The following is a 22371-nucleotide window of genomic DNA, read 5'->3' as shown; positions in this document are numbered from 1 at the left end:
TGCACGTGGGAGGGGCGGCCGAGGCCATGGAGCGGCAGCCTGTCCAGCCTGTGTGTGTTCGGATGAAAGCCTCTGCCCAGGGCCCCGGATGTGCTCCCGGTGACGGGCTTGCTGACGGGGCGGGGGAGAGTGTTCTGCCTGAGCGGGAGCCCCCAGACCCAGGCCCGGCAGGCCAGGTCAGCCACCAGCTCCGTGGGTGACTCCGGGCCCGTCTATCATTCTCTAAACCAGCGGCCGCCAACAGGGGGCCCTCGGACCCCTGGGGGCCGGTGAGGTCCGAAAGGTTGGCGATGCTGCTCTAAACCAGTGTTTCCCAACCTTCTCTCATGATGAGAATCACCTGGTGGAGTTGTTAAAACACAGATTCCTGAATCCCAACTAAGAAGTGCTAAACTAGAATTTTTGGGAACATATAGGTAAAATTGTATACTTAACTAGTGCTCTAAGACAGATGTTATATACAGAGCACTAAGTTAGGTATGCAATTTTACCTATATGTTCTCAAAAATTCTAGTTTAGCACTTCTTAGTTGGGATTCAGGAATCTGTGTTTTAACAACTCCACCAGGTGATTCTCATCATGAGAGAAGGTTGGGAAACACTGCTAAACAACGACACATGGAGTGCCTGCCGGGCCCCGAGGGGAGCACAGGGGTCCCCGTGGCGACAGCGGGTCCCCGCGGACATGTCTGTCCTGTGGATGCAGAAGCTCACAGCGGGCAGACTGCTCACAGGGCATGGCACGCAGCAGGAGGAGAGCGTGTGGGGCTGGAGACTCCCTGGGGACAAACAGACCAGGAGGAGCCTCCAGGGCAGAGATCCGGAGGAAGCTGAGAACTCCGGCCCCATCCTGGGCCTCGGCTTCATCCTCTGGGCCTCCAGAGGGTCTGTCCCAGCGGCCTTTCCTGGGACTGTCCGGTTCCCAGAGGCACCCAGCGGCCAGGGCAGGCGGGGCCGGGGCAGGGCCGCCTAAAGCTGCGAGTGATTGGGCTCGAAGCTTCTGGTCAGCTCCCAGAAGCCAGGTTCCACCCCAGCATCCCAGGCTCAGATCCCAGTGGCCGTCTGGGACCGGATTTTCCCAGGACCCCTCTTGCTCCTCACAGGCCCGGCCAGGTCCTGGGCTCTGGGGAAATGGGGACACCCCCCCCCCCCCCTCTGTCCGTTAGATCCTCCGGCCCTACCAGCACCACCCGGAACAGACCCGTACCAGCGGCTCCCTCACCTTTGAACTTGGGTCTGCTTGAACCAAGAGAACTCCAGGGACCGCCCAGCAAGTGCCAGCGTCTCTCTAAGGGCTCGGCACTTTGGGTTAGACACGCCCTCTGTGTGGCCCTGGGCGGGCCCTCGCCCTCTGGAGCCTCACAGGCCGAGCACAAAGGCTGGCTCCGGTGAGACCAGTCTTCTGAAGCGGCTGGAGCCGGCACAGGGTGAGAGGGCAGCTCCTCTGGGGAGCGAGGGCGAGAGAAGTGGCAGGAAGGACCAGCCTCCTGGGGATGGGGTTGGGGCAGGAGGACCTGCCCCTGGTGCCCGGCCTCACTGTTCTGGGAAGCTCTGGGCCCGGCCTGCCCCCACAGGAGCTGGAGGGGCCCGGAGGCTGTTAGTCACCAGGCAAATAGTTTACGTCACCACAGCCATCTTTATTCCAGTGCTGGCAACTGGGTGGGGTGGGGCCAGAGATGCCAGAGATAACAATCTCTCCCCCCCTCCCTGGGCCTCAGTTTCCCCCTCTGGCACAGGGGAGGGAAGGTTTCCCCATTTCCATCATCGGGATCCTGTAAAGATCGGGGCCTGAGCCCGTCAGCCACAGTGTGTGGGCACCGAGGGGCACCAGCCCCGCTCCTGGCCCTCAGGGGCTCCCAGGCTGTGCGGGCGGCCCGTGCCCGCCCACCGCCATCAGCTGGCAGGAAGGAAGGGCAGGAGGGACGTGGCCCAGCGACAAGGCAGTTCGAGAGCCTCTCAGCCGTGGTGCTGGCTTCACCGAGCTCTGTCCCGAAGGTCTATGACTGGTCTTGCGTGGGGACCAGGGGCAGCGACACCCCCACTTCTGGGCAGGCTTCTGACACCCTCCTGCATGTCACTGTGGGGAGGGGGCCTCCGTGACATTCTCCAGAGGGTAGCGCTGAGCTCCCTCCTTCCCGGCCATGTCGGGGTCTTCGCTGCGAGAGAGCCTTGGCATGGACGGCCAGGCCCCTGAGGGCGCCAGTGCCAGGGCCTCAGGGCCTGTAAGGAAGGCCAGAGCTGTCCCCGTGGAGGAGGCCACTGCATCCGCAGTCCCGCAGGGCCACGGAGAGGTCCGTCTGTAGACAGGGTGGTCTCACCGAGCACAGCAGGGGCCACCCTCGCTCCCAGCATCCTCAGCTGGTGGTGCCAGAGGAGGCTGCGGGGAGGCTGGCCTGCTCAGGGTCACTGCGGGGAAGCTGGCCACAAAGCTCTCCCACCGTCTCCTCACCTGCTGGAAGACAGGAGCGGCGAGTCAGGCCCCAGGGCTGAGTGGTGGGTTTCAGGTGTTGTTCCATCTACAGCCACAAGGTGGTGGCAGACCCCAGAGATAGAAGTCCTAGACCCTTCTGCAGAAGGAGGCAGGGCCCCTCCCACCCCCAGGGTAGCTCCCACGAAGGACAGCTGGGTTCTCTCGCCCCCTCCCCGCCCCTATAAAAGATATAACCCTGGGGAGTTGTATTGGCTGATTGCTTTGCCTCCAGCAAAACCCACCCATCCAACACACTGCCAGAGTAATCATCTTAAAACAGTTCTGACTCTATCCCTGGCCAAAACTTTCCATGACCCCCAGTGCCTACGGGAGAAAGCCCAAATGCTGTCAGGGCCCTCTGAAATATGGTCCCTGGATACCTCTCTCTCCAGCCTCATCTCCAAAAGCTGTTGTCTCCTTGGTCCTTGGCACTGTATGTTTCTACCTCTGAGCCTTTGCTGCTCTGGGTCCCACTCCTCAGAGTCCCCACCCTCACCGTGTAACACTCACCCATCCATTACCATCATCACCCACCCACCCATCCACCCACCCATCCATCCACCCACCCATCCATCCAACCATCCATCATCCATCCATCCATCATCCACCCACCCATCCATCCATCCATCCATCCATCATCCACCCACCCATCCATCCACCCATCCATCCATCCATCATTTTTCCATCCACCCATCTAACCATCCATCCACCCATCCACCCACATCCATCCATCGCCCGTCAGACCTGTTGATATTTCTTCAGCCACCGCCGGCTGCCTCCTCGCTGAGCTTGGATTAGCTGCTCCGTGTCCCCCAGGCCCCCTGGCCGCCGCTCCTGATCAAAGGAGTCCAGTCCTTCCGGGTCTCGATCTGAGGGTCTGGACTTCTCACGACCCTGTCTGAGGCTCAGCGACCGTCGCAGGGGCTTCCCCCAAGGCTCCTGGAGCTTGCCGTAGGAGGGCCGTGGGCCTCGCAAGGACTGGCTGCGTAGCCCTGTCCCCATGGCTGGTACACGCAGGACTGCTCCAGGCCCTCGGCGAGCCACTAGCCTCTGAGATGGCCCGGTGCCTCCACCCAGCTGACGGGAGCTCCCTTGGGGGCAAAGGTCGGCGCTGCTGAGGTGGCCGTCATAAAGCAAAGGGCAAGCGCAGGGGCCAAGCATCTCTGAGTCACCCTCCGCACCGTCTCTCCAGCTAGGGCAAAGGCTGCGGCCTCTCCCCAGCCCGCCTCTGCCTCCAGCCCGCTTTCCCCGACCACCCCGTCTCTGAAGAGCGTGGCCTCCCCGATTCCTGCACCCTGACTGTCCAAACGTGTTCTGTCGACACTGAAAGCAAATGGTTCCACAGAGAGGAGCTTTAAGACAGCGTTTTTCAACCGCTGTTCCGCGGCACATTGCCTGGTGTGCCGTAGGTGCAGACAAGACAAGAATTTTATAATTTTTCACTATTTTGTTTACTTAATATTTCATAATAAAGTAATTATAAAATACTTTCTTTGTGTTTATTTGATTCCTATTCAAGAGAATTACTTTATATATAGTCAATATAGGCACAGAGTTAAATTTTTTAACATTTTCTAATGGTGGTGTGCCTCATGATTTTTTTCATGAAACAAGTGTGCCTTTGCCCAAAAAAGGTTGAAAAACACTGCTTTAAGAAACAGGACAGCCCTGACCGGTTTGGCTAAGTGGATAGAGCGTCGGCCTGCGGACTGAAGGGTCCCCGGTTCGATTCCAGTCAAGGGCTTGTATCTTGGTTGCGGGCACATCCCCAGTGGGAGGCGTGCAGGAGGCAGCTGGTCGATGTTTCTCTCTCATCAATGTTTTTGACTCTCTGTCCCTCTCCCTTCCTCTCTGTAAAAAATCAATTATATATAATATATATAATATATAATAAAATATATATAAACACACATATAATATATAATAAAATATATATTATATATAAACATATATATAATATATATTATATATAACATATATATAATATATATAAAACATATATATAATATATAAATCCAATATATATTATATATATATAACAAATATATATTTTTTAAAAAAAGAAAAGAAAAAAGGAACAGGACAGCTTCTGCCCTGGCCAGTGTGGCTCCACTGGTTGAGCATTAGCCCTCAACCAACCGAGATAATCGGCTGCAGAGGACAATCCTAACCCCAAGTCCTAAGAGACACTCACATAGACACTCCCCTCTACGCGGCCCTGGGTGAGTTGGTGCTCTGCCAGTGCTGCTCAGTGGTTGAGCATCGACCTATGAACCAGGAGGCCAGAGTTTGATTCCCGGTCAGGGCACACGCCCGGGTTGCTGGCTTGATCTCCAGTGTGGAGCGTGCCAGAGGCAGCCAATCAGTGATTCTCTCTCATCATGGGTGTTTCTATCTCTACCTCTCCCTCCTCTCTCTGAAACCAATAAAAACATTCAATTAAAAAAAGTGAGTTGGTGACATTTATTATCTGGGGCAAAACCCTTCCCCTCTCGGTCAGTCTTGCTGTCTGTAAAATGGGTTGTTGTGAAAATCAAATAAAATCACAAACGGGGGGTGTTCCCAAAAAGGAGATAACTACCGTGTTTCCCCGAAAATAAGACCTAGCACATGGAAAGATAAGACATCCCCTGAAAATAAGACCTAGAGTAACTTTGGGAGAAAAAATTAATATAAGACACTGTCTTATTTTCGGGGAAACAGGGTAGTATCAGCCTTTCTGTCTCCCAGGACAGGGGCAGGGGGAACGGTACGTGGGCTGCCCAGCAACTCCTCAGATTCCTAGAATTTGAGATCTGACAGGTACCTCGCACATCTGATCCATGCTTCTTTTTTGCTTTAACCACTATTTTCTGAGCATTTTTATTGGTTCCTCCACGTATTTCATTTAAATCTCACAAAAGTCCTATGCGGTGGGCATCTATATCCTTCTTCTATATATTAGGAGGCCCAGAAAGAGTGGGCACCTGACCAGAGAGTGTGCCCAGCAGGTGGCAGGCTGGGGCCCTGCCTGGGTCAGCCCGGCTTTGGAGCCCAGTGCTCCAATCACTCTGCTCTCCTGGCAGAGGCAGGGCTTGAAGCCGGGGTCCTGCCTCCTCTATGTTGGGGCTGCTGCCCACGGCACCCGTCCGGGGTCGGGCAAGTGCTGGCTGCAACTCTTGGCTCATCTCAGACTTGTCTTGTGTTGGCCTTGCCCTCTTCCCGCTCTCTCACGCTCCAGGCCAGCGGTTCTCAACGGGTGGGTCCGGACCCCTTCGGGGGTCCAACGACCCTTTCACAGAGGTCGCCGAAGACCATCGGGAAACACAGATATTTACATTACGATTCATAACAGCAGCAAAATCACAGTGATGAAGGAGCAACGAAATAGTTTTATGGTTGGGGGTCACCGCCACAGGAGGAGCTGTGGTAAAGGGCCGGGCGTTAGGAAGGTGGAGAACCACAGCTCTGGGCCTTCCTGGGATGAGAGGCTCTTCGCATCCGCCAGGCTCAGCTCCCAGCAGATGGAACCAGGAAATGGAGCCGGTGTGCGGAGGAGAATGGAGAAGGGGGGCCCGGGCCTTCCGTCCCATCACATCCCGATGGTGGACCCAGATCCACACCCAGGCCGCTCCACGCCAACCCTGACCACGCCCCTCAAGCCAAACCCCTGCCCTGGTTAAAAAGCAACAGAACCGTTACTCAATCTCCAGCGCCCTCACCCCAGAGTCCAATCGAAGCCCCACCCGCACCGAAGGCTGGCAGGGCGGGGCCTGCTGACTGGCACATTCCCAGGAGCCCCGTGAATCACGCTCTTGTGTCATCCTGTTTGGCTGCAGAAAACTCTCCCGCCAAGGGTGCGGTTTTGTAACTTCCCGAATCTCCGAGGACGGGGAGAAATGTGTGTTTTTGTTTTCCCCTCCTCCCTGCTTTCTCACCTGGCGCCTTCTTACTCATCTTTCCAGACCCTGCAGTGTGACACCTCCCCGGGCTCGCTGGGTGAGGGAGGCAGCGTCCTCTTCAGCCAACCAGACACTCAGAGCAGCAGCGACCGCCCGCTGTGTGTCCTTAGGGGCCGGGACACGTCTCCTGCATCTCCCCGTCCCTGGGGCACGTGAGTCAATACCTGATCTTAAGTATTGGAGGCGATTACTTGTCTACCGCTGCCTGACCCATTACCCCGCCATCTAGTGGCTTTCAGCAGCGCTGCTGTGTGACCCCAATTTCTATGGGTCAGGAATCCAGGCACAGCTCTGCTGGGCCTCTGGCTCGGGGTCCCCTGCAGGCTCCAGCCGAGGGGCAGGAAGGGGGGTGGGGAGAGGAGGGAAGGACGCTGTGGTCATCCAAGGTCCTTCTGGCACTTGTTGGCAGGACTCGGCTCCTTGAAGGTTGTTTGTTGCGCGGGAGCCTCCGTTTCCTATGGGTTGTTGTCTGTTGCCACGTGGGCCTCTCCCAAGAGCAGCTTACCACGTGGCAGCTGGCTTCGATCAGAGCCAGCCAGTGAGAGGGCAGGAGATGGCGGGCGGGCAGGAGCCAGTCTTTGGGGAACTTGATCTCAGAAGTGACCTCCCACCATTTCTGCCATATTCTGTTCCTTCAAGTGCAGTCACCAGGTGCAGCCAGCACTCAAGGGAGGGGACACCCCTCTCTGCCGGGGCATGGCACAGACACCAGGAGGCAGGACTTAGGAGGTCATTATGGAGGTTGCTCCCCGTGACACCTGGACTCCAAAGCCATCGCTCTGCCGGAAAGCACTCTTCTGTGGCAGCTGTGTGTCTGGAGCGAGCGGCTTAGCTTCCTGTGTCCTCAGCTTCTCAGCTATAAAATGGATATAATACCTTATTTCATCGAAGTTAAGATGGAAATCCTCAATGGAAGAGGAGCATTATTTAAAATATATTTTTAGTGATTTCAGAGAAGGAAGGGAGAGGGAGAGAGAGAAACATCCATGATGAGAGAGAATCATCAATTGGCTGCCTCCTGCATGCTTCCCACTGGGGACGGAGCCAGCAACCCAGGCAGGTGCCCTTCACCAGAATCGAACCCGGGACCCTCCAGTTTGCAGGCCGATGCTCCATCCACAGAGCCAAACCAGCCAGGGCAGGAGCATTATTTTATATACCACTAAGAAATAATATGTGGGGAGGGTTAGCGATCAGCCAAAGGACTTGTATGCATGCATATAAGCATAACCAATGGACACAGACAGTAGGAGCGTGAGGGCCCATGCTGGGGGCGGGAGTGGGCGGGCAGAGGTCAATGGGGGGAAAGGGAGACATATGTAATGCTTTCAACAATAAAGAATTTAAATAAAATAAAATAAAAAATACCCATTGCCCACTTATCAGGAGATCATTTCAGGGGTTAAAATGCAGGGGAAATGGGGAGTGTATGCCTCGACATTAATAAAACACACAGTGTCCACTTTCACAGGTGGCCCTGAGAGTTACATGGCTGGTGCCATTTAAGGCTGCAGGGAGGCTTAGAGATTCAGAAGGCACAAACCGGGGCAGGCTGCCCAGATGTTCCTTCTTATTAGTGAGCCATTGGAATTAATCCTCATCTACACACCACAGGCAAGATTTCGTTCCCTTTTTAATCTTTAGTATTTTATTTTACTTTAAAATACTTTTTTATTGATTTCAGAGAGGCAGGGAGAGGAGAGACAGAAACATCAATGATGAGAATCATTCATTGATCGGCTGCCTCCTGCACACCCCCCACTGGAGATGTGCCCACAACCAAGGTACATGCCCTTGACCGGAATCGAACCCAGGGCCCTTTGGTCCGCAGGCTGATGCTCTATCCACTGAGCCAAACCGGTTAGGGCCTGAGCAGCTCTTTAACATACAGTAAGAGAACTAGTCTGAGCTAGACTCCTGGCCACCCATAGACCAGTCTCACCTTTCAGTCCCCCCTCAGCTTCTGCTGCACCCTTCTAGGAACAGAGGCAAATTTCCCACATCTCAAAAATCAGTTGGGGCTTGTTAAAATAAATAAGTGAGTGAAAAAAGATTCCTGGGCCGCACCCTAGACTTACTGGATCGGAATCCACAGGGGTTGGGAGTCCAGGAATCTGTTTGTTTTAAAGAGGCCCAGAGAGCCAAAACCGGTTTGGCTCAGTGGATAGAGCGTCAGCCTGCAGACGGGTTCGATTCCGGTCAAGGGCATGTACCTTGGTTGCAGGCACATCCCTGGTAGGGGGTGTGCAAGAGGCAGCCGATGGATGATTTTCTATCATCGATGTTTCTAGCTCTCTATCCCTCTCTCTTCTTCTCTGTAAAAAGATCAATAAAATATATTAAAAAATAAAATAAAATAAAAATAAAGAGTCCCAGGGAATTTTCCTCATCAGGGCAGTCTGGGTAACAACGTCTCTAGGCCTCTCCACACTGACCGCATTAGAACCATTGGAGGAGCTTCGAAGTTAGCAGCGCGATGCTTGTCTCTGAGGATCCCGTTCCCCAGCAGTGGACTTGAGGGGTATTTTGTGGTGATTCTAAGCTCTGAGTTGGTGGTTAAAACGCGTAAGAACCATGGGCTAGGGCTCAGGAGTCTGAGCTTCCCACTAGCACCCTGATCCAAGGAGATGCTGTCGCTGGTGGTACCAAAGCCCACACTGAGGCATGCTTTTTCCTAGCCACACGGAACTTCCCTCCCAGGCTTTCGCCAGGAGTTATTATTATTATTATTATTATTATTATTATTATTATTTTGTCTGGGATGGAATGCCCCTCCTGGGAACTCAACCTGGAGGTAGGAGAGCCTGGGTGGAGAGGTGTCTGGTTTCCTATTTCAATGTGAACTAGGTAATTTATGTGCCCGAGCGAACTGTTCAAATCCCATGCTTCCTTGGTTTCACGTCAGTCCATTTTCTGCTTCTCAATTAGTTTCTTTGTTCAGATCTCCACCTGGTGGTGCTGCCCAGGGAGTCACCTGAACCCGGGTGGAGCCACCTGCCCTCTGCTCCGGACCCAGGAGCTCACAGGGACCAGCCAGGGCATCACCGGGGCCCACATCATCCATGCGCACAGCAGAGAAGAAAAAAAATGCAGGCAGGAAGTGTTGAAGTCACACACACTTGCAGATCCATAGGGACAAGAAAATAACATACTTAATGGCCAACATGTCCACACCCTTTTCTGAGGAAATTCTGTGCAGAGAGGTTGGGCACCTGCCCAAGGTCACACAGCTTTCACTCTTTCCTGCACAAAGTAAGTGGTGGGGTAGAAAGAGTCCTTGGACTCGGACATGGAATAGGTTAGCTCTATGACAAGATGGCAGAAACTGTGTTTTTTTCACTTCTGTGTCCGAGGCAGAGCACCAAGCCCACAGGAAAAGGTGTTTGTTAACCAGTGAGTATGTGAACCTGGAGAACTGGGCTTTTAATTCTTTTCTTTTTAAAAAAAATATATTTTATTGATTTTTTACAGAGAGGAAGGGAGAGAGAGAGAGAGTTTGAAACATCGATGAGAGAGAGTCTTCGATCAGCTACCTCCTGCACACCCCCCACTGGGGATGTGCCTGCAACCAAGGTACATACCCTTGACCGGAATCAAACCCGGGACCTTTCAGTCCGCAGGCTGACGCTCTATCCACTGAGCCAAACCGGTTTCGGCTGGGATTTTAATTCATTTTCTGCTACTAAAATGGCTATGTTGGATTGTCCCAGGTTAGAGTTCAGCCAGATAGATGAAAGGGAAGTTTAGAAAGTTGGAGAGACAAACACCGCAGACACAACATAGTCAGAGAAGAGAGAGAGAGAGAGAGAGAGAGAGAGAGAGAGAGAGAGAGAGAGAAGCACGGAGTTGTATTATCTCTCCCTGCTCAATTAGCAATCTTTAGTTAACAAGATGTTCTCATAGTCCTTGATCCTCCCAGTCGTCTGGAAGCAGGTCATTTTTTCCCTCCTCCATGTCCTGATTAACATCTGATGTACGGTGTATTTTATGTTTACCGTTTGTGCTATCTCACTGGAAGGCATGTATTCTGTTTTGGCCACTCCCCTATCCCCTGGTTGGCACGGAGCCCAGCTTATGACTTATGAAGCTTTCCGTTCAACCAAGCCTTCCGGGCCCTCCAGGTCCTGAGCGGCCTCAACTTGCAGAGTAGGAAACGGGCTCAGAGAGGGGAGGCTGCTTGTCCAAGGTCACACAGGGACGGCCTTCTGCCGGTCATCCCCACGCCTGCAGTTGTTCAAGGACGCCGTCCTGTCCACCCGCGCGCCTTCTCCTTCCTCCTGCCCTCCGCCAACCCTTTCCTCCGACCTCTTCTCCGTCCGCTAGCTTGTACTTGCAACCTAGCCCGGATCCCGGCGCTCCGGTGTGATCTGTTATGCTTGCGGCTTTGGGAGACACGTGCTACTCGGTTGAATGAATCGCACATCCCCACCCCCGCGGACAGCCAATCACAGGGGGTCCGAGGCCGGCCACTTCCGCCTATTGCGGGCCGCAGCGAGGGCGAGAGGCCCACGTGGGGCTCTGTAGATAAGGGGGCGGGCAGCGGCGTGCCAGAGGCGGGCTCTTCCAGCCTCGTGGCCAATCCGAAGGCCCGCCGGGGACGCGAGGGGCGGGGCCGACGTGGGGCGCCAAGGCTCAAACGCGACGGGCAGACGGGCGTAAGGAGGAGTTCTGAGCGGGGGAGTGGTGAGTGACGGGGCCCATTGTCCAATAACAGGAGGGGCTGGGCTGTGTGAGCCAATAGTAAGTCCCGAGGCGGGGCATGGCCCGCAGCAAGTTTGGTTGCGCGGAGACCGCAGCTGCTCCCTGTCACCGGAGCTCGCGTCTGTGGAGGCGGCGGCGACGACTGGCGGCGGCGGCGGCGGAGAGGTGAGAGCCCACGGCGCTGCGCACCTTCCTGTCCCCGGCGGGCGGGAGCGGCGGGCGGGCGGGCGGGCGCCGCCGCCGCAGGGGACGCTTATGTAAGGGTCGTGCGCGCCGAGGCGGCGCGGGCTTCGCGAGTGACGGCGGAGGAGACAGCTGCGGACGCGCGCGAGGCGAGTTGCGCCGCCTCTCCTCTCCCCTCCCCTCCCCCGTCCTGTGGGGACGGTCGGTCGGCGGGGTCCGTCCCTCTCTCGCCCCCTCGCCCCGGGGACCCCCCTGACCCCGGCGCGTCGCTCCGGGAGCATCCCTCCCTCTCGGGCTGCGGCCGGGCCTTGTCCATCCCGCGCCCCTGGCGACCGGCCCCGCGCGGCGGCCGTGGTCTTGCTTTCGGGCCCATTTTGCAGATGGAGAAACTGATGGGCGGAGCACGGACATGCCTGGTGCCAGGCCCCCTGAGTGGGGGTTCGAGCCCGGGTCTGTCTGAGTGGGGAGCCCGGGTTCTCCCCGCACACCGGCGGTGGCTCCGGTTCTGGCGTGGGGGCCGCCTCCTCGGTTCCCTGAGGAGCGTGCCCGGTGCCGTTAGTTTCCGGCGGAGCCGGAGCGGGGGTCGCCCGGGCCGCTCGGGAGGAGTGGGGCCGGCCGCCCGTTACTTCCACAGCGGGCTACGGAGCGCTGGGCCGGGGAACGTGCGGACTCGGAAGCCTTGCTCTCAGGACCTGCCGGAAGGGCCCTCCCAGCCTGACCCGCTTTGTGTACTTTGTTTCTCACCTCACAGATGGGTGTGTGTGTGTGTGTGTGTGTTAGGCCAGGTCCCAGGATCCTGGCCGCTTCAAACTTCTTCAAAGTGCTGATTGCCTGTCCCTTTGTGAGGCAGTGCGTCAGGGCTTATGATCCCCATTCTGCAGCCGGGAAAACTGAGTCCGGAGGAGGTGCCCGTCGTTGGCAGATCTTAACCAGAGCTTCCGAGTCTGCTCTGAACTTTTGCCTTCTCTATTGCTCCCTTACCCACTGCTGCGCGGCCCTGGCCTCCGGTCACCTTCCGCTGCCTGTGGTGCAAACTCTGCTGGGAGGGCATGTGCTCCGCGGTCCCGGAGCCCGGATACGGTCGTCCTGCCTCTCGCTCCCCACCTTAACGCTTGGACCCTTCACTCGCCTTCTTTCGCACACCTTCCCGTGTTCAGACCTCCAGGCGCTGAGAGGAGACGTGAGGGACGGAATGAATCCCTGTCCTAGAAATGCCGACACACCGATGGAGGGAGAGGAAAAAGAAACAGCGTTTAGCAGCGAGTCGGTGTGTGTGTGTACGGAGCCCACGCTGGGAGCCCACGCTGGCGAGGGATGGCCCGGGGAGCAGGGGGGAGAGGAAGAGGAGGAGAGGCGAACCACATACTGAGGCCGGAGCGGAGGGCGGGCTGGCTGGCTGGGGGCCGGACCGGGAGGGGGTGGGAGAGCTCCGTGGACCGGGTGGGACCTGAGCTGCGTTTGATCCCACGGCAGCGGCACTGCAGAAGCTGTGGCTGGGTTGGAGGAGCCAGGCTTGCATTGCGGAGGAGAGGCGAGTTTTAAGCGACTGGAACCTGCGAGAGGAGGGCTGAGGAAGGTGGCGGGGGAACGGGGAGAAGGAGCACTTCCCACATGGGTCTCTGAAGAGGCCTCTACAGGAGGCGTGACAGGTGAGGGCACTTGCTAAGGTGCTGGTACAAAGGTGCCAGCCAGCCGCTGGGCTGGGCGCTGCGGGCCCGGAGGCCTGAGCTACAGGTTGTGTCTGTCTGTCCCATGAACCACTGTGAGCAGGAACCCTGTGTTTCTCAGCGGCCGCCCTGCCCTGAGAAGGAGCTTCGCTCGCTGTGGTTGTTCAGTGTTGATGCGTTGAATTAGGCCGTCATTCAGAGTTTCCACAGTGTACCCCTCAGTCCCCTCTGGGCCTTCTCTCTCGCCACGGAAGCCTGCTCCGGCCTCACCAGGTCTCCCCCCGAGGATCACCTGCCCTCGGGGAGGCTGGTTCTGGAAGCTGCGGCCTCCGTGGACGCCTGCTGCCTTTGATGTGCCAGCTCAGGCCACTGGCCCTCTTGTCCTCCTCGCTTTCTCGGCTCACTTCCAGGAGCCTGGTCCCGGGACCTGTGCTGTAGGCCCAGCCTGTCCGATCTGGGGAGCACTCCCCCTGAGCTGGGCGCCTCCCTCAGGTGGACATTTCCCCGGAGGGTTAGTGGGTCCTCTCTTTGGCTGCCTCCCAGTAGTATCTTACTCTCTTCGAACTGCCCCTGCTCCTGATACCGGAAAGCATGCTGTCTGTCATCCGTGGGCCTCCGCTCTCTCTGAAACCTCCCCTGGCCTGACTGGCCATCCCTCCAGCCCTTTGTCTTGGCTGCCTCTAGCCTCAGCTGTGAATTCTTTGCTAACCAAACACGCCGAGGGCTCTGAGAGGAGGAGGGCCTGAGGTGGGAGGTGGGACATGACGCACAGCCCTTCCTCTCGCCTATGGAGTGAGGAGAGAAGATCTGCCTATTGGGCTTTTCCTCCCATTTGACCCGCCAGGTGCCCTCTGTCTGCCTCAGTCCTCAGGTGAGACTCTTTGTTGTTGCCCCCAAACTCGCTTCTTCGTGTCGGTCCCTCCGCTGCTCTTGTCCTGGTGTCCTTGTTCTCCGCAGGATTTTCCTCTCACCGTATCCATCACAATTGCTCTGCAGGCTCTCCGGCACTAAGCCTTGCCAAACTACTCATTTGGACATGGCTCCTCTCTTTTAGTAATAATGATATGTAATGATTTATTATTAATAAAAGCCAACCTTTTATTATGTGGTGGCAGGGATCTTGCTAAGCCCTTTACATGTATTTTTTTTTTTTTTTTTTTTTTTTGATGGACACAACAGCCCTATAACAGAGGCACTGTTAGCTCCTCATTTAAAGGCGCGGAACCATGGGTAGACTAAAGCCCTCAGAATCTACTCAGCTAGGAGGCTGGCCGGGGTACCGCCAGGCCCTCAGGCTGAGTCCCTGCATGGGTCCCTCTTGTGTATCATCCTTTGCTCACCCTCAGTGTTTTAGTCCCTACAACCTGCTCTTTGGCATTTTGGGAGCAGAGGGACCTTCTGACCTGGTGCCTATGGAAGGTATATGCCCAGTAAATGTTTTATTGAATTGAGTCACCCAGGCATTCATTGTCAGCCTCGATGTAATCTACCAGGGCATCGTGGGTTCCGTTCCTTTGATGATTTGCTGGTTTGTGTCTCTGTTTTATTCTTGATTTACCAGTGACTAGAGCTGAGTGACAGGGGTGGCCCGTGAACTCCCCAAGGCGTGGCCAGTGACAGGTGTGGCCTGTGAACACCCCACCAAGGTGGGCTGAGGAGGTAGTCGGGGAAATAGGAGACATAGCAGCTCTGGGTCACGTAAGACAAAGATGAGTGTCAGGTGCGGGTGAGATAGGAAGCAGGCTCGGGGAATCTGACCTGGAGGAGCGCTCAGCTCCGAAGGACTGGGGACAGCTCTGCGGAGAAAGTAGGCCTGGGGCTGGATGGAATTGGACAGGAAGAAAAGTACTTCAGATGAAACAATAAAAGTTTCTAGAACTTCTTGTTCTTGTGTAGTGAGTGCTTCTTACTAAGCGCATTGGCTGAGGCCTGTTCCCAGCAGGCCTGGCGCCAGTGCCACGCTTGTGTTGAATTACCAGGAATCGGTGAGAGGAGTGCTGTTAACTCTTCCCATTTCACAGGCGAGGAAACAGCAAAGGCGGAGGAGCCCAGGCGTTGGATAGCAGAGTGCACCCTCCCATACCCTGCACCCCCTCCCTCACCCTCATGAAGCAAAGTAACAGTTCTCTGGGTTCTGAGTCTCAGTTCTTGCCACTCCTAGGTGCTCTTGGAAGTGCTGGAGAAATGAGAGTAACACTTCTCTTTCTTTTACTTTAGATTGCGCCTGCCTCTCGGAGCTGACAAGGCCTGAGGGTAAGTCCTGTGCCTGAATCCAGGGCGTGGGGTGGTGGGTCTCCTTCGGGAGCAGCTGTCCAGCTCAGCAGTCCGGGCAGGTCGGCTATCCAGCGCAATGCATGAAAATGGCCAAGCTCTGATTTTTGGAAAATATAAGCAGTCCTCTCATCTGTTCCCAGTCTTTCTTGGTTTTCACTGGAAAATGACACTGGGTCCCTCGCTGGACCCAGTTGGCAACTGGTCAGCCCCAGGAAGCCCCACTTCTAGAAGGGTGTGGCTTGGGACGCTGGTTAAGGGGAGGGTGGCAAGGCTCCTCAGGCCCCGAGGAAGTATCTGGAGGGCCGGGCAGTCTCTGCAGACCCCTTGAGTCAGCGTGGGAAGCAGGTGCTGGTGGTGAGGGACTCCGGGAAGCCTGTGGCTGTTGACTGTCAGTTGGCTGTACAAACACTTGGCACACACGTTCCCACTGACGCTCAGTCTCCAGTGCCCGGGGGCTAAAGGTGGAATCGTCCCTTCTTCCTCTCACAGTGCTCTGGCAGCATTGCCCTGTGTGACCTCCTCCTTTTCAGGTTTCTCCTCCCAGCCTTCCCCTGACTGCACTGAGCCAGGGCATATCCTCAGCTGCAGACCAGGGCCCTCTGGCTGGGTCCATTGATGGTCCAGTTCTGTCTCCCCTGCTGGTCCCAGGGAACATTCCAGCAGCTCTCTGACTAGTGTCCTGCCTCCACCCGCTGCCGTGCCCTGGGGCCTTGGTTGCTCAAGGACAACTCTCCCCAGAGCTGGGGTTCAGGGCTCAGAGAGGAGATTTCTTTGTATGGGGAATTTTTCTTGGGTTTCTACCCCATAGTGTAGCTCTTTCCCTCAGGGGACACTCCTGACTCAGGAGTTGCTCTCCTTTCTGAGATTCCCCTGCAGCTCTCTCTTGGGCCAGCGGCAGCCTCAATTGAGTTTGCCCTATACTCTCTGCTCATCTCGTCCTGTTCTCCGTTGGTAGAGTTGAATGTTATTGCTCTTCCTTGCGTCCCCGCTCTGTGAGGAGAGGTGGGGAGTTGGGTGAAGGTCCCTAACCAGCTATCTTATGGAGCTGAGAAACGGGGATCCAGAGAAGGCTATTAGCAGAGTTAAATACTCAGATCCCCACTCCACTGCACCCCCTCCTTGTGTGTCTTCCACCACATCCATCAGTAGGAAGGGAAACTGGTGGCAAGAGGGGCTACCTTCTCCTGGTCATCTAATCAGTTAAAAAGCTTCTTTGGTCTTTAGTCTCTAAGTCCCTGGTGAGTCTTGGAGTTTTGCTTAGTTACCACACTAAGGCCCTTGGGTGGAAGGTTGCTATTTTGCTATATCTCCTTGGTGATTCTGGATGTGGACTTTTTTTGGTTTTGTTTTTATTTTTGTTTTTGTTTTAATCCTCACCTAAGGAGTGAGAATATTTTTTCCATTGATCCTCAGAGAGTGGAAGGGAGGGGGCAGGGAGAGAGAAACATCGATGTGAAAGAGACACTGATTGGTTGTTTCTTGCACACTTACCCTGACTGGGACCCAGGTTCATGCCCTTGACTGGGAATCAAACCTAAGATCCTCCTGTGTACAGGCTGGTACCCTAATCACTAAGCCATGGTGGGCTTTTTTGGGAGGGTGGGGCTCATTTTTAAAATTTTTTAATTAATATTATGCCAGAAGGCATAACCCAGGTCACCCCAGCATTCCCTCATTGCTGCTGTCCCTTATCCTTATCCTTATCTTTCCTGAAGGCCGGAGAAGGGGGTAGGCACTAGGTATTCACAGCTGCTGTTAAGTGCATTTCCACCAGCTGTGCGTGAAATGGGGCCAGTCTCCATGTGCAGCAGCTCCTTTCCTGATGACATCCGTCCCGGCTGAAACCTCTGGGAAAATTCCGTGATCTGGCCGTGCTGAGTCATGCTTGGTCTCTGAGGATATGTCATCTTCTGCATGTCTGTCATTGACCTGCTCAGGGCCTGGGAAAGGCTGCAGTTACTACAGAGTGATATCATGCTGCTGATCTCCTATATTTGCCCACCACTATATGCTTCTCCAAGTGCTTTTGCTAACTGATGTGCTGTTTATCAATAATAAATTTTATTAATATTATTAAATCATTAATAATAAATGTATTATTCTGGAAAACATTCCTCTCTTATGATGAGGAAACTGAGATTCAGAGAGATTGACTTGATGAATTTCAGGTGAGTGACATGTCTGACTGGGGTTTTTTGGTTACCTCACCTCATCCCTACCATTGGGTTTTTTGTGTAATGCAAAGATTATTCAGAAGTTACTTTGGATGAAAAAAAAAAATTGGTGTTCAATTCATTAAAGTTGAAATCTCGTTCTTCTTTCATGGCTAGTCTTCCAAGTTCCCCTTCAAAGTGTAGCCTACAATCTTTCTGTTCTATTTATGATTTTAGAAAAATTTAATTATCACTTTGAAGGGGCCTTTGGAATAATAATGGATCTCAATTGCAAACTTAACTCATTTGAAAAATTTATATTGAATTTCTAAATTACATTCAACTTCCTTTAATTATTTTAATATTTTCAATTGTCTCATTAACAGATATTCCTAATACTTAAGTAATTCCTGTAAATCTAATAAATTAAGCTGGCTCTTAAATTTTCTTAAACATTCCTGTAATTCTGTTTTATTTAAAAAATTTTAAAGTATATTTTTTATTGATTTCAGAGAGGAAGGGAGAGGGAGAGAGAGAGAGATAGAAATATCAATGATGAGAGAGAATCATTGATCAGCTGTTTCCTGCACACCCCCTACTGGGGATCAGGCCTGCAATCTGGAATTGAACCCAGGACCCTCAGTCGTCAGGCCAACACTCTGTCCACTGAGCCAAACCAGTTAGGGCTACAATATATTAGTTTTGATGTATATGTATGCACTCGTGAAACTTAACTATGGTAATTAGGATAGAACTCATCCTTCATCTCCAAGTGTTCTTGTGCCCCTTTTTGCGATCCTTTCCTCCCATCTGTCTGCTTCCCCCCTTCCCAAGTAATCATGGAACTGCTTTCTGTTACTACAGATTAGTTCGCATTTTTTGGTTTACTTATGTGGAATCATATAATATGTACCCTTTTTGTCTGGTTTCTATAACTTAGCATCATTACTTTGAGGTTTTGAGGCGGGGGCATATATCAGTACTTCTTTCCTTTTTGTTGTTGAGTAGTATTCCATTATGTGGATACCTCACAGTTTGTTAATTCATTCATTCTCCTGTTGGTCATTTCAGTTGTTTCCAGTTTTTGGTGATTGTAAGTAAAACTGCTATGTGGGGGTGGAGGGGTAGGGTGTTGAGGCAGCTGGGGCTACGAGGGCGAGGGCCGAGCCCCTTGCACGAATTTTGTGCATCAGGCCTCTAGTAAATAAATAAATTGTAAAAGGAATATACACATCTTAAAAAAAAAATATGAGGCAAGAATGGTACATGCATAGGGAAAGAAGCAGTCAGTAGAAACTATCCCCAAACATGGAACTTTATAGACAAAACTTTAAATCAGCTATTTTAGAAGATGTCTAAAGAACTAAAGGAAAGTATGAGAATGTTTCCTCATTAAATAGCGATGATTAATAAGTGATAGAAATTTTAAAAAAAGAATCAAGAAATTCTGGAGTTGTAAAGTACAACAACTGAAATAAAGAAATCACTAGAGGAGCTCAATATCAGAGTTGAACTGGCAGAAGAAAGAATTAGCAAATTTGTTGATAGGTCAGTTGAGATTATTCAGTCCGAGGAACAGAAAGAAAAAAAGAAAAATGAACAGAACCTCAGATCCTGTAGAACACCATCAAGTCTATCAACAGATACATAATGGGAATCTTAGAAGGAGAAGATAGAAAGGAGCAGAACAAATAAATATTTGAAGAACTATGCCCAAAACAAATCTCAAATTTAATGAAAACAATAATTTATGCACCCAAGAAGCTCAGTGAACTCCCAAGTGGAATAAACTCAAAGAGATCTACTCCTAACTCTATCATAAAAAAAAAAAAAGAATCTTGAAAGCAGTAAGAGATAAGCAACACATTACATATAAGGGATCTTTGATAAGATTAAAAGCTCATTTGTCCTTGGGAACATGGATGCCAAAAGGCAGTGGATGAAACTAGATGCCATATGAAACCTTCAACAGCATTTGACCTCTGAGTCTTAGATAGCTCCAGTCTCACATCGTCAGAAATAACATGTCAGTTTAGTTCCTAAAAAACAATTACTCAGGCTTCTTATTTCTTTTGCATTTGATTTTAATCTTTAATATCCAACATTTTTGCTTTAGAAAATTTTCCCCTTGAACCAGGAATAGAATACTAATCACATTAAAGTAGACATATTATAAAAAGTAGTCCTCCATTTTCCCAAGAAAAGAACAACAATTTCTAGAATACTTAAGTGTTTTGTTTTAATCATAATTAAAGTCTTGGTCATCTCATTATCTCTTGTCACTTACATATTTAAATTAAATATTAGACACCCATTAATTTATAAATGCAAGGTGCCATTATTGAGTAAATAGATTCTTCTGTGAGTGAATGTGTCCATTCTCCTCTCTCTCCTTTGTTTTTTTTTTTGTAAGTGTGAGTTGTTTCGGCAGCTCGGGCAACCTCTGTAGCAATCAACAGCAAGAGGAGCTAGGCTTGAGCTTTCAGTGCAGACTTGACGGTGTCTGTCTGAATCAAGTGATCTCGCCTATCCTCAGTAGCAAGCACTCTTTGAACTGCTTCCTGAAATGCTGCCGACGTTCGTGGCATCTTTTGCACATTTTTTAGACTTAGGGCAGGTGCCGTTGTCCCTGCACCAGGCTTGGCTTCTTCTGCAGACACCTGCTGTTCACTTATGCCAATCTTGTTACCCAAAATGACAAGGAAAGCTTTCGGGCTCTTTTTATATCTGCATAATATATGAATTCTTTCTTCCAGTTACTCAAGTTCTGGAAGCTTTGAGAATCATCGACACTAAAAGTGAGCAGGCAACAGTCAGAACCTCTGTAAAGGGCATCCTCAGGCTTCTGAATTTCTCTTGTTCGGCTGGGTCCCAAATATGCATGATAACAAACTCTCCATCTACCTCCAAGTCTTTATTTAAAAATTTCACACCCATTGTCTGGAAGAGCTGGGTATCAAAACGTATTAGTCACATATCTGTTCATTAGAGAACTCTTCCCAACTCCACCATCTCCAAGGAGGATTACTTTAAAAAGTGATGATTTTCCTGCCATTATTAATCTCAAGATCTTTTAAAAAATATATATTTTATTGATTTTTCACAGAGAGTAAGGTAGAGGGATAGAGAGCTAGAAACATTGATGAGAGAGAAACATCGACCAGCTGCCTCCTGCACACCCCCTACTGGGGATGTGCCCGTAACCAATGTATTAATACATGCCCTATACCGGAATCGAACCTGGGACCCTTCAGTCCACAGACCGACGCTCTATCCACTGAGCCAAACCTGTTTTGGCTAATCTCAAGATCTTTGACTTTAGAATGCTTAATTGTTCAGTTGAAGCATCATCATTCTCTCTCAGACTCTGGGAAGGTTCACTCAGATGTGGACAACGGGGGAAAGTGGTTCACCACTGTGAAGCTCATCATAGGAGCACAGGATGTTTCCCGCGGCCACCGGAGGACATGGAGAGCTCTGGCATGTTCTGTCCGGGGTCAGTGAGGAAAGCGAGAGGGTCAGAGACACGGCAGGCTGGACGCTGTGGTGAAGGTGCTGCCTGAGTCCAACTCTCAAGCTTTTTTTATATTTGAACTGCAGGAAGTCTGTCTTTTACCAAGTTCTACTCAAGTATTTCAGAATCATGGAAGGCTTATATGTTCTACCAAGCCTGGAACATAGTATGGGCTCAAAAAATATTTGCTAGATGAATGAACTCTACTTGGGTTGTTTATATCCAACTGTCCACTTTTTTCTGCATGTCACCTGGTTCTCCCTGTCTCAGGGCTGTAGCCTCTCTCAGCAAACCATTTTGCCTGAAACATACAAACAGACCTGTCTCATAACTTCTCAAAACACAGCTTTTAAATTTTTTATTTTTTTATTAGAGAGAGAGAGAGAGAGAGAGGAACATCAACTTGTTCCATTTATTTATGCATTCACTGGTTAATTCTTGTATGTGGTCTGACCAGGGATTTTACCCACAACCTTGGCATATCAGGATGATGCTGTAACCAACTGAGCTACCTGGCCAGGGTTCAAAATACAGCTTTAAAAAATACTACCTGATCTTTCACAAAATTTTACTGAATTCTTGGGAATTACAATACAGAAAAAGAAAGTTTGGCCTCTAAAGGTAAATTCATACTTTACGAGGTCAATGTAAGAAACAATACAGATCAATAGAGAATTGTTATGAGTTTACTAGGGTTCTGGTGCACGGATTCGTGCACATTGAAAGGAAATTAATTAGAATAAATATTTTAATTTTGCTATTCACGTCTTGCTAATGAAAAGAAAATAGGATTCTACCGACTCATATCTACCTACTCCAGGACTTCTGCAAGTCAGATTCCTGGGCTGAAGAAATTCCAAGCAGGCTAGTCACTAGGGAGAGGAAGCTGGGTGTTGCTATGTGACGTCATTACCTGGCACCCACAGCCTCTGCTTCCTGGTGGGGCTGGGCTGTGGGTCTTGGCAGCATTGGCTGGGATTTGGTGGGGTGTCACTCCAAGGTGGTGGCGGGAACTGTGTCCCACTTGGGGGTAGTGAGTGTTGGTGTGTCAGCACCAGATCTGTGGTGCCATTTATTTTTAAACTACAGGCCCGTTGCATGAAGATTCATGCAAAAGGCCTTCCTTCCACAAGCTGCTGGCACCAGTTTTCTTGTTTTCCTCTGGCACCTGGGACCCAGGCCTTCACTCTGGCCTGGAGGCTTGGCTTCTCCGCTCTGGCCACAGTGAGGCTTGGCTTCTCCTCTCCGGTTGCAGTGGAGAAGCCAAGCCTTTTCAGTCTTCAGTTATCTTCAGTCTTCAGTCTTTGCTCAGGTCAGAGCCTGTCTTTGCCGTGCCTGTGCATACAAATTAACCTGCCATGGTTGTAGGGTTAATTTGCATACTCACTCCTGATTGGCTGGTGGGCATTGTGGAGGCATGGTCAATTTGCATATTTCTCTTATTAGTGTAGATCACATGTGTCAAACAC

General features: G+C 51.8%; 2 protein-coding genes and 1 pseudogene across 6 annotated transcripts in view; 1 reads left to right on the top strand and 2 right to left on the bottom strand.

Annotated features, from left to right (window-relative positions):
* Positions 1-1619: 1619 nt before the first annotated feature.
* LOC311628695 (uncharacterized protein C11orf86 homolog) lies at positions 1620-6089 on the bottom strand. Of its 3 annotated transcripts, XM_084896160.1 has the most exons (3): positions 5787-6089; positions 3214-3560; positions 1620-2451 (listed from the first exon to the last, which is right to left on the bottom strand). In XM_084896160.1, the coding sequence occupies exons 2-3, from the start codon at positions 3469-3471 to the stop codon at positions 2314-2316; spliced, it is 396 nt and encodes a 131-aa protein (XP_084752286.1). In that variant the 5' UTR covers positions 3472-3560; positions 5787-6089; the 3' UTR covers positions 1620-2313. The 3 variants fall into 3 exon arrangements, with proteins under 3 accessions (XP_084752286.1, XP_084752284.1, XP_084752285.1); XM_084896158.1 differs by lacking the exon at positions 5787-6089 and having other exon boundaries at positions 3214-3695; XM_084896159.1 differs by lacking the exon at positions 5787-6089 and having other exon boundaries at positions 1620-2448; positions 3214-3693.
* A 5078-nt stretch (positions 6090-11167) lies between these two features.
* Positions 11168-22371, top strand: part of PC (pyruvate carboxylase) — a 58668-nt gene continuing 47464 nt past the window's right edge. Inside the window, exons 1-2 of one of the 2 annotated variants that reach the window (XM_084895072.1) lie at positions 11168-11276; positions 15179-15214. The gene's annotated coding sequence lies outside the window, so the exon portion shown is untranslated. Of the gene's footprint in view, positions 11277-11344; positions 11444-15178; positions 15215-22371 lie in introns of those variants that run through there. The other variant, XM_084895073.1, reaches the window with a different exon arrangement.
* On the bottom strand, positions 16980-22006 carry LOC311627897 (ras-related protein Rab-9A-like; annotated as a pseudogene). The gene has a single exon. The product of its transcript is annotated as a ras-related protein Rab-9A-like (transcript).

This window comes from Pipistrellus hanaki (assembly GCF_964339955.1).
Source record: "Pipistrellus hanaki genome assembly, chromosome: 9".
In the NCBI taxonomy this organism is placed as follows: Eukaryota; Metazoa; Chordata; class Mammalia; order Chiroptera; family Vespertilionidae; genus Pipistrellus; species Pipistrellus hanaki.
The sequence above is the reverse complement of the archived record's forward strand: the minus strand, read 5'-3'. Positions and strand labels throughout refer to the sequence as shown.

What these genes read in the sequence shown, in the direction of transcription:
- LOC311628695 (XM_084896158.1), bottom strand. Translation starts at nt 3,630, where the DNA reads ATGCTTGGCCCCTGCGCTTGCCCTTTGCTTTATGACGGCCACCTCAGC. An exon ending in GGCTGAAGAAATATCAACAG is followed by an intron (nt 2,452 to 3,213) that starts GTCTGACGGGCG and finishes CCTGTCTTCCAG; the next exon opens with CAGGTGAGGAGACGGTGGGA.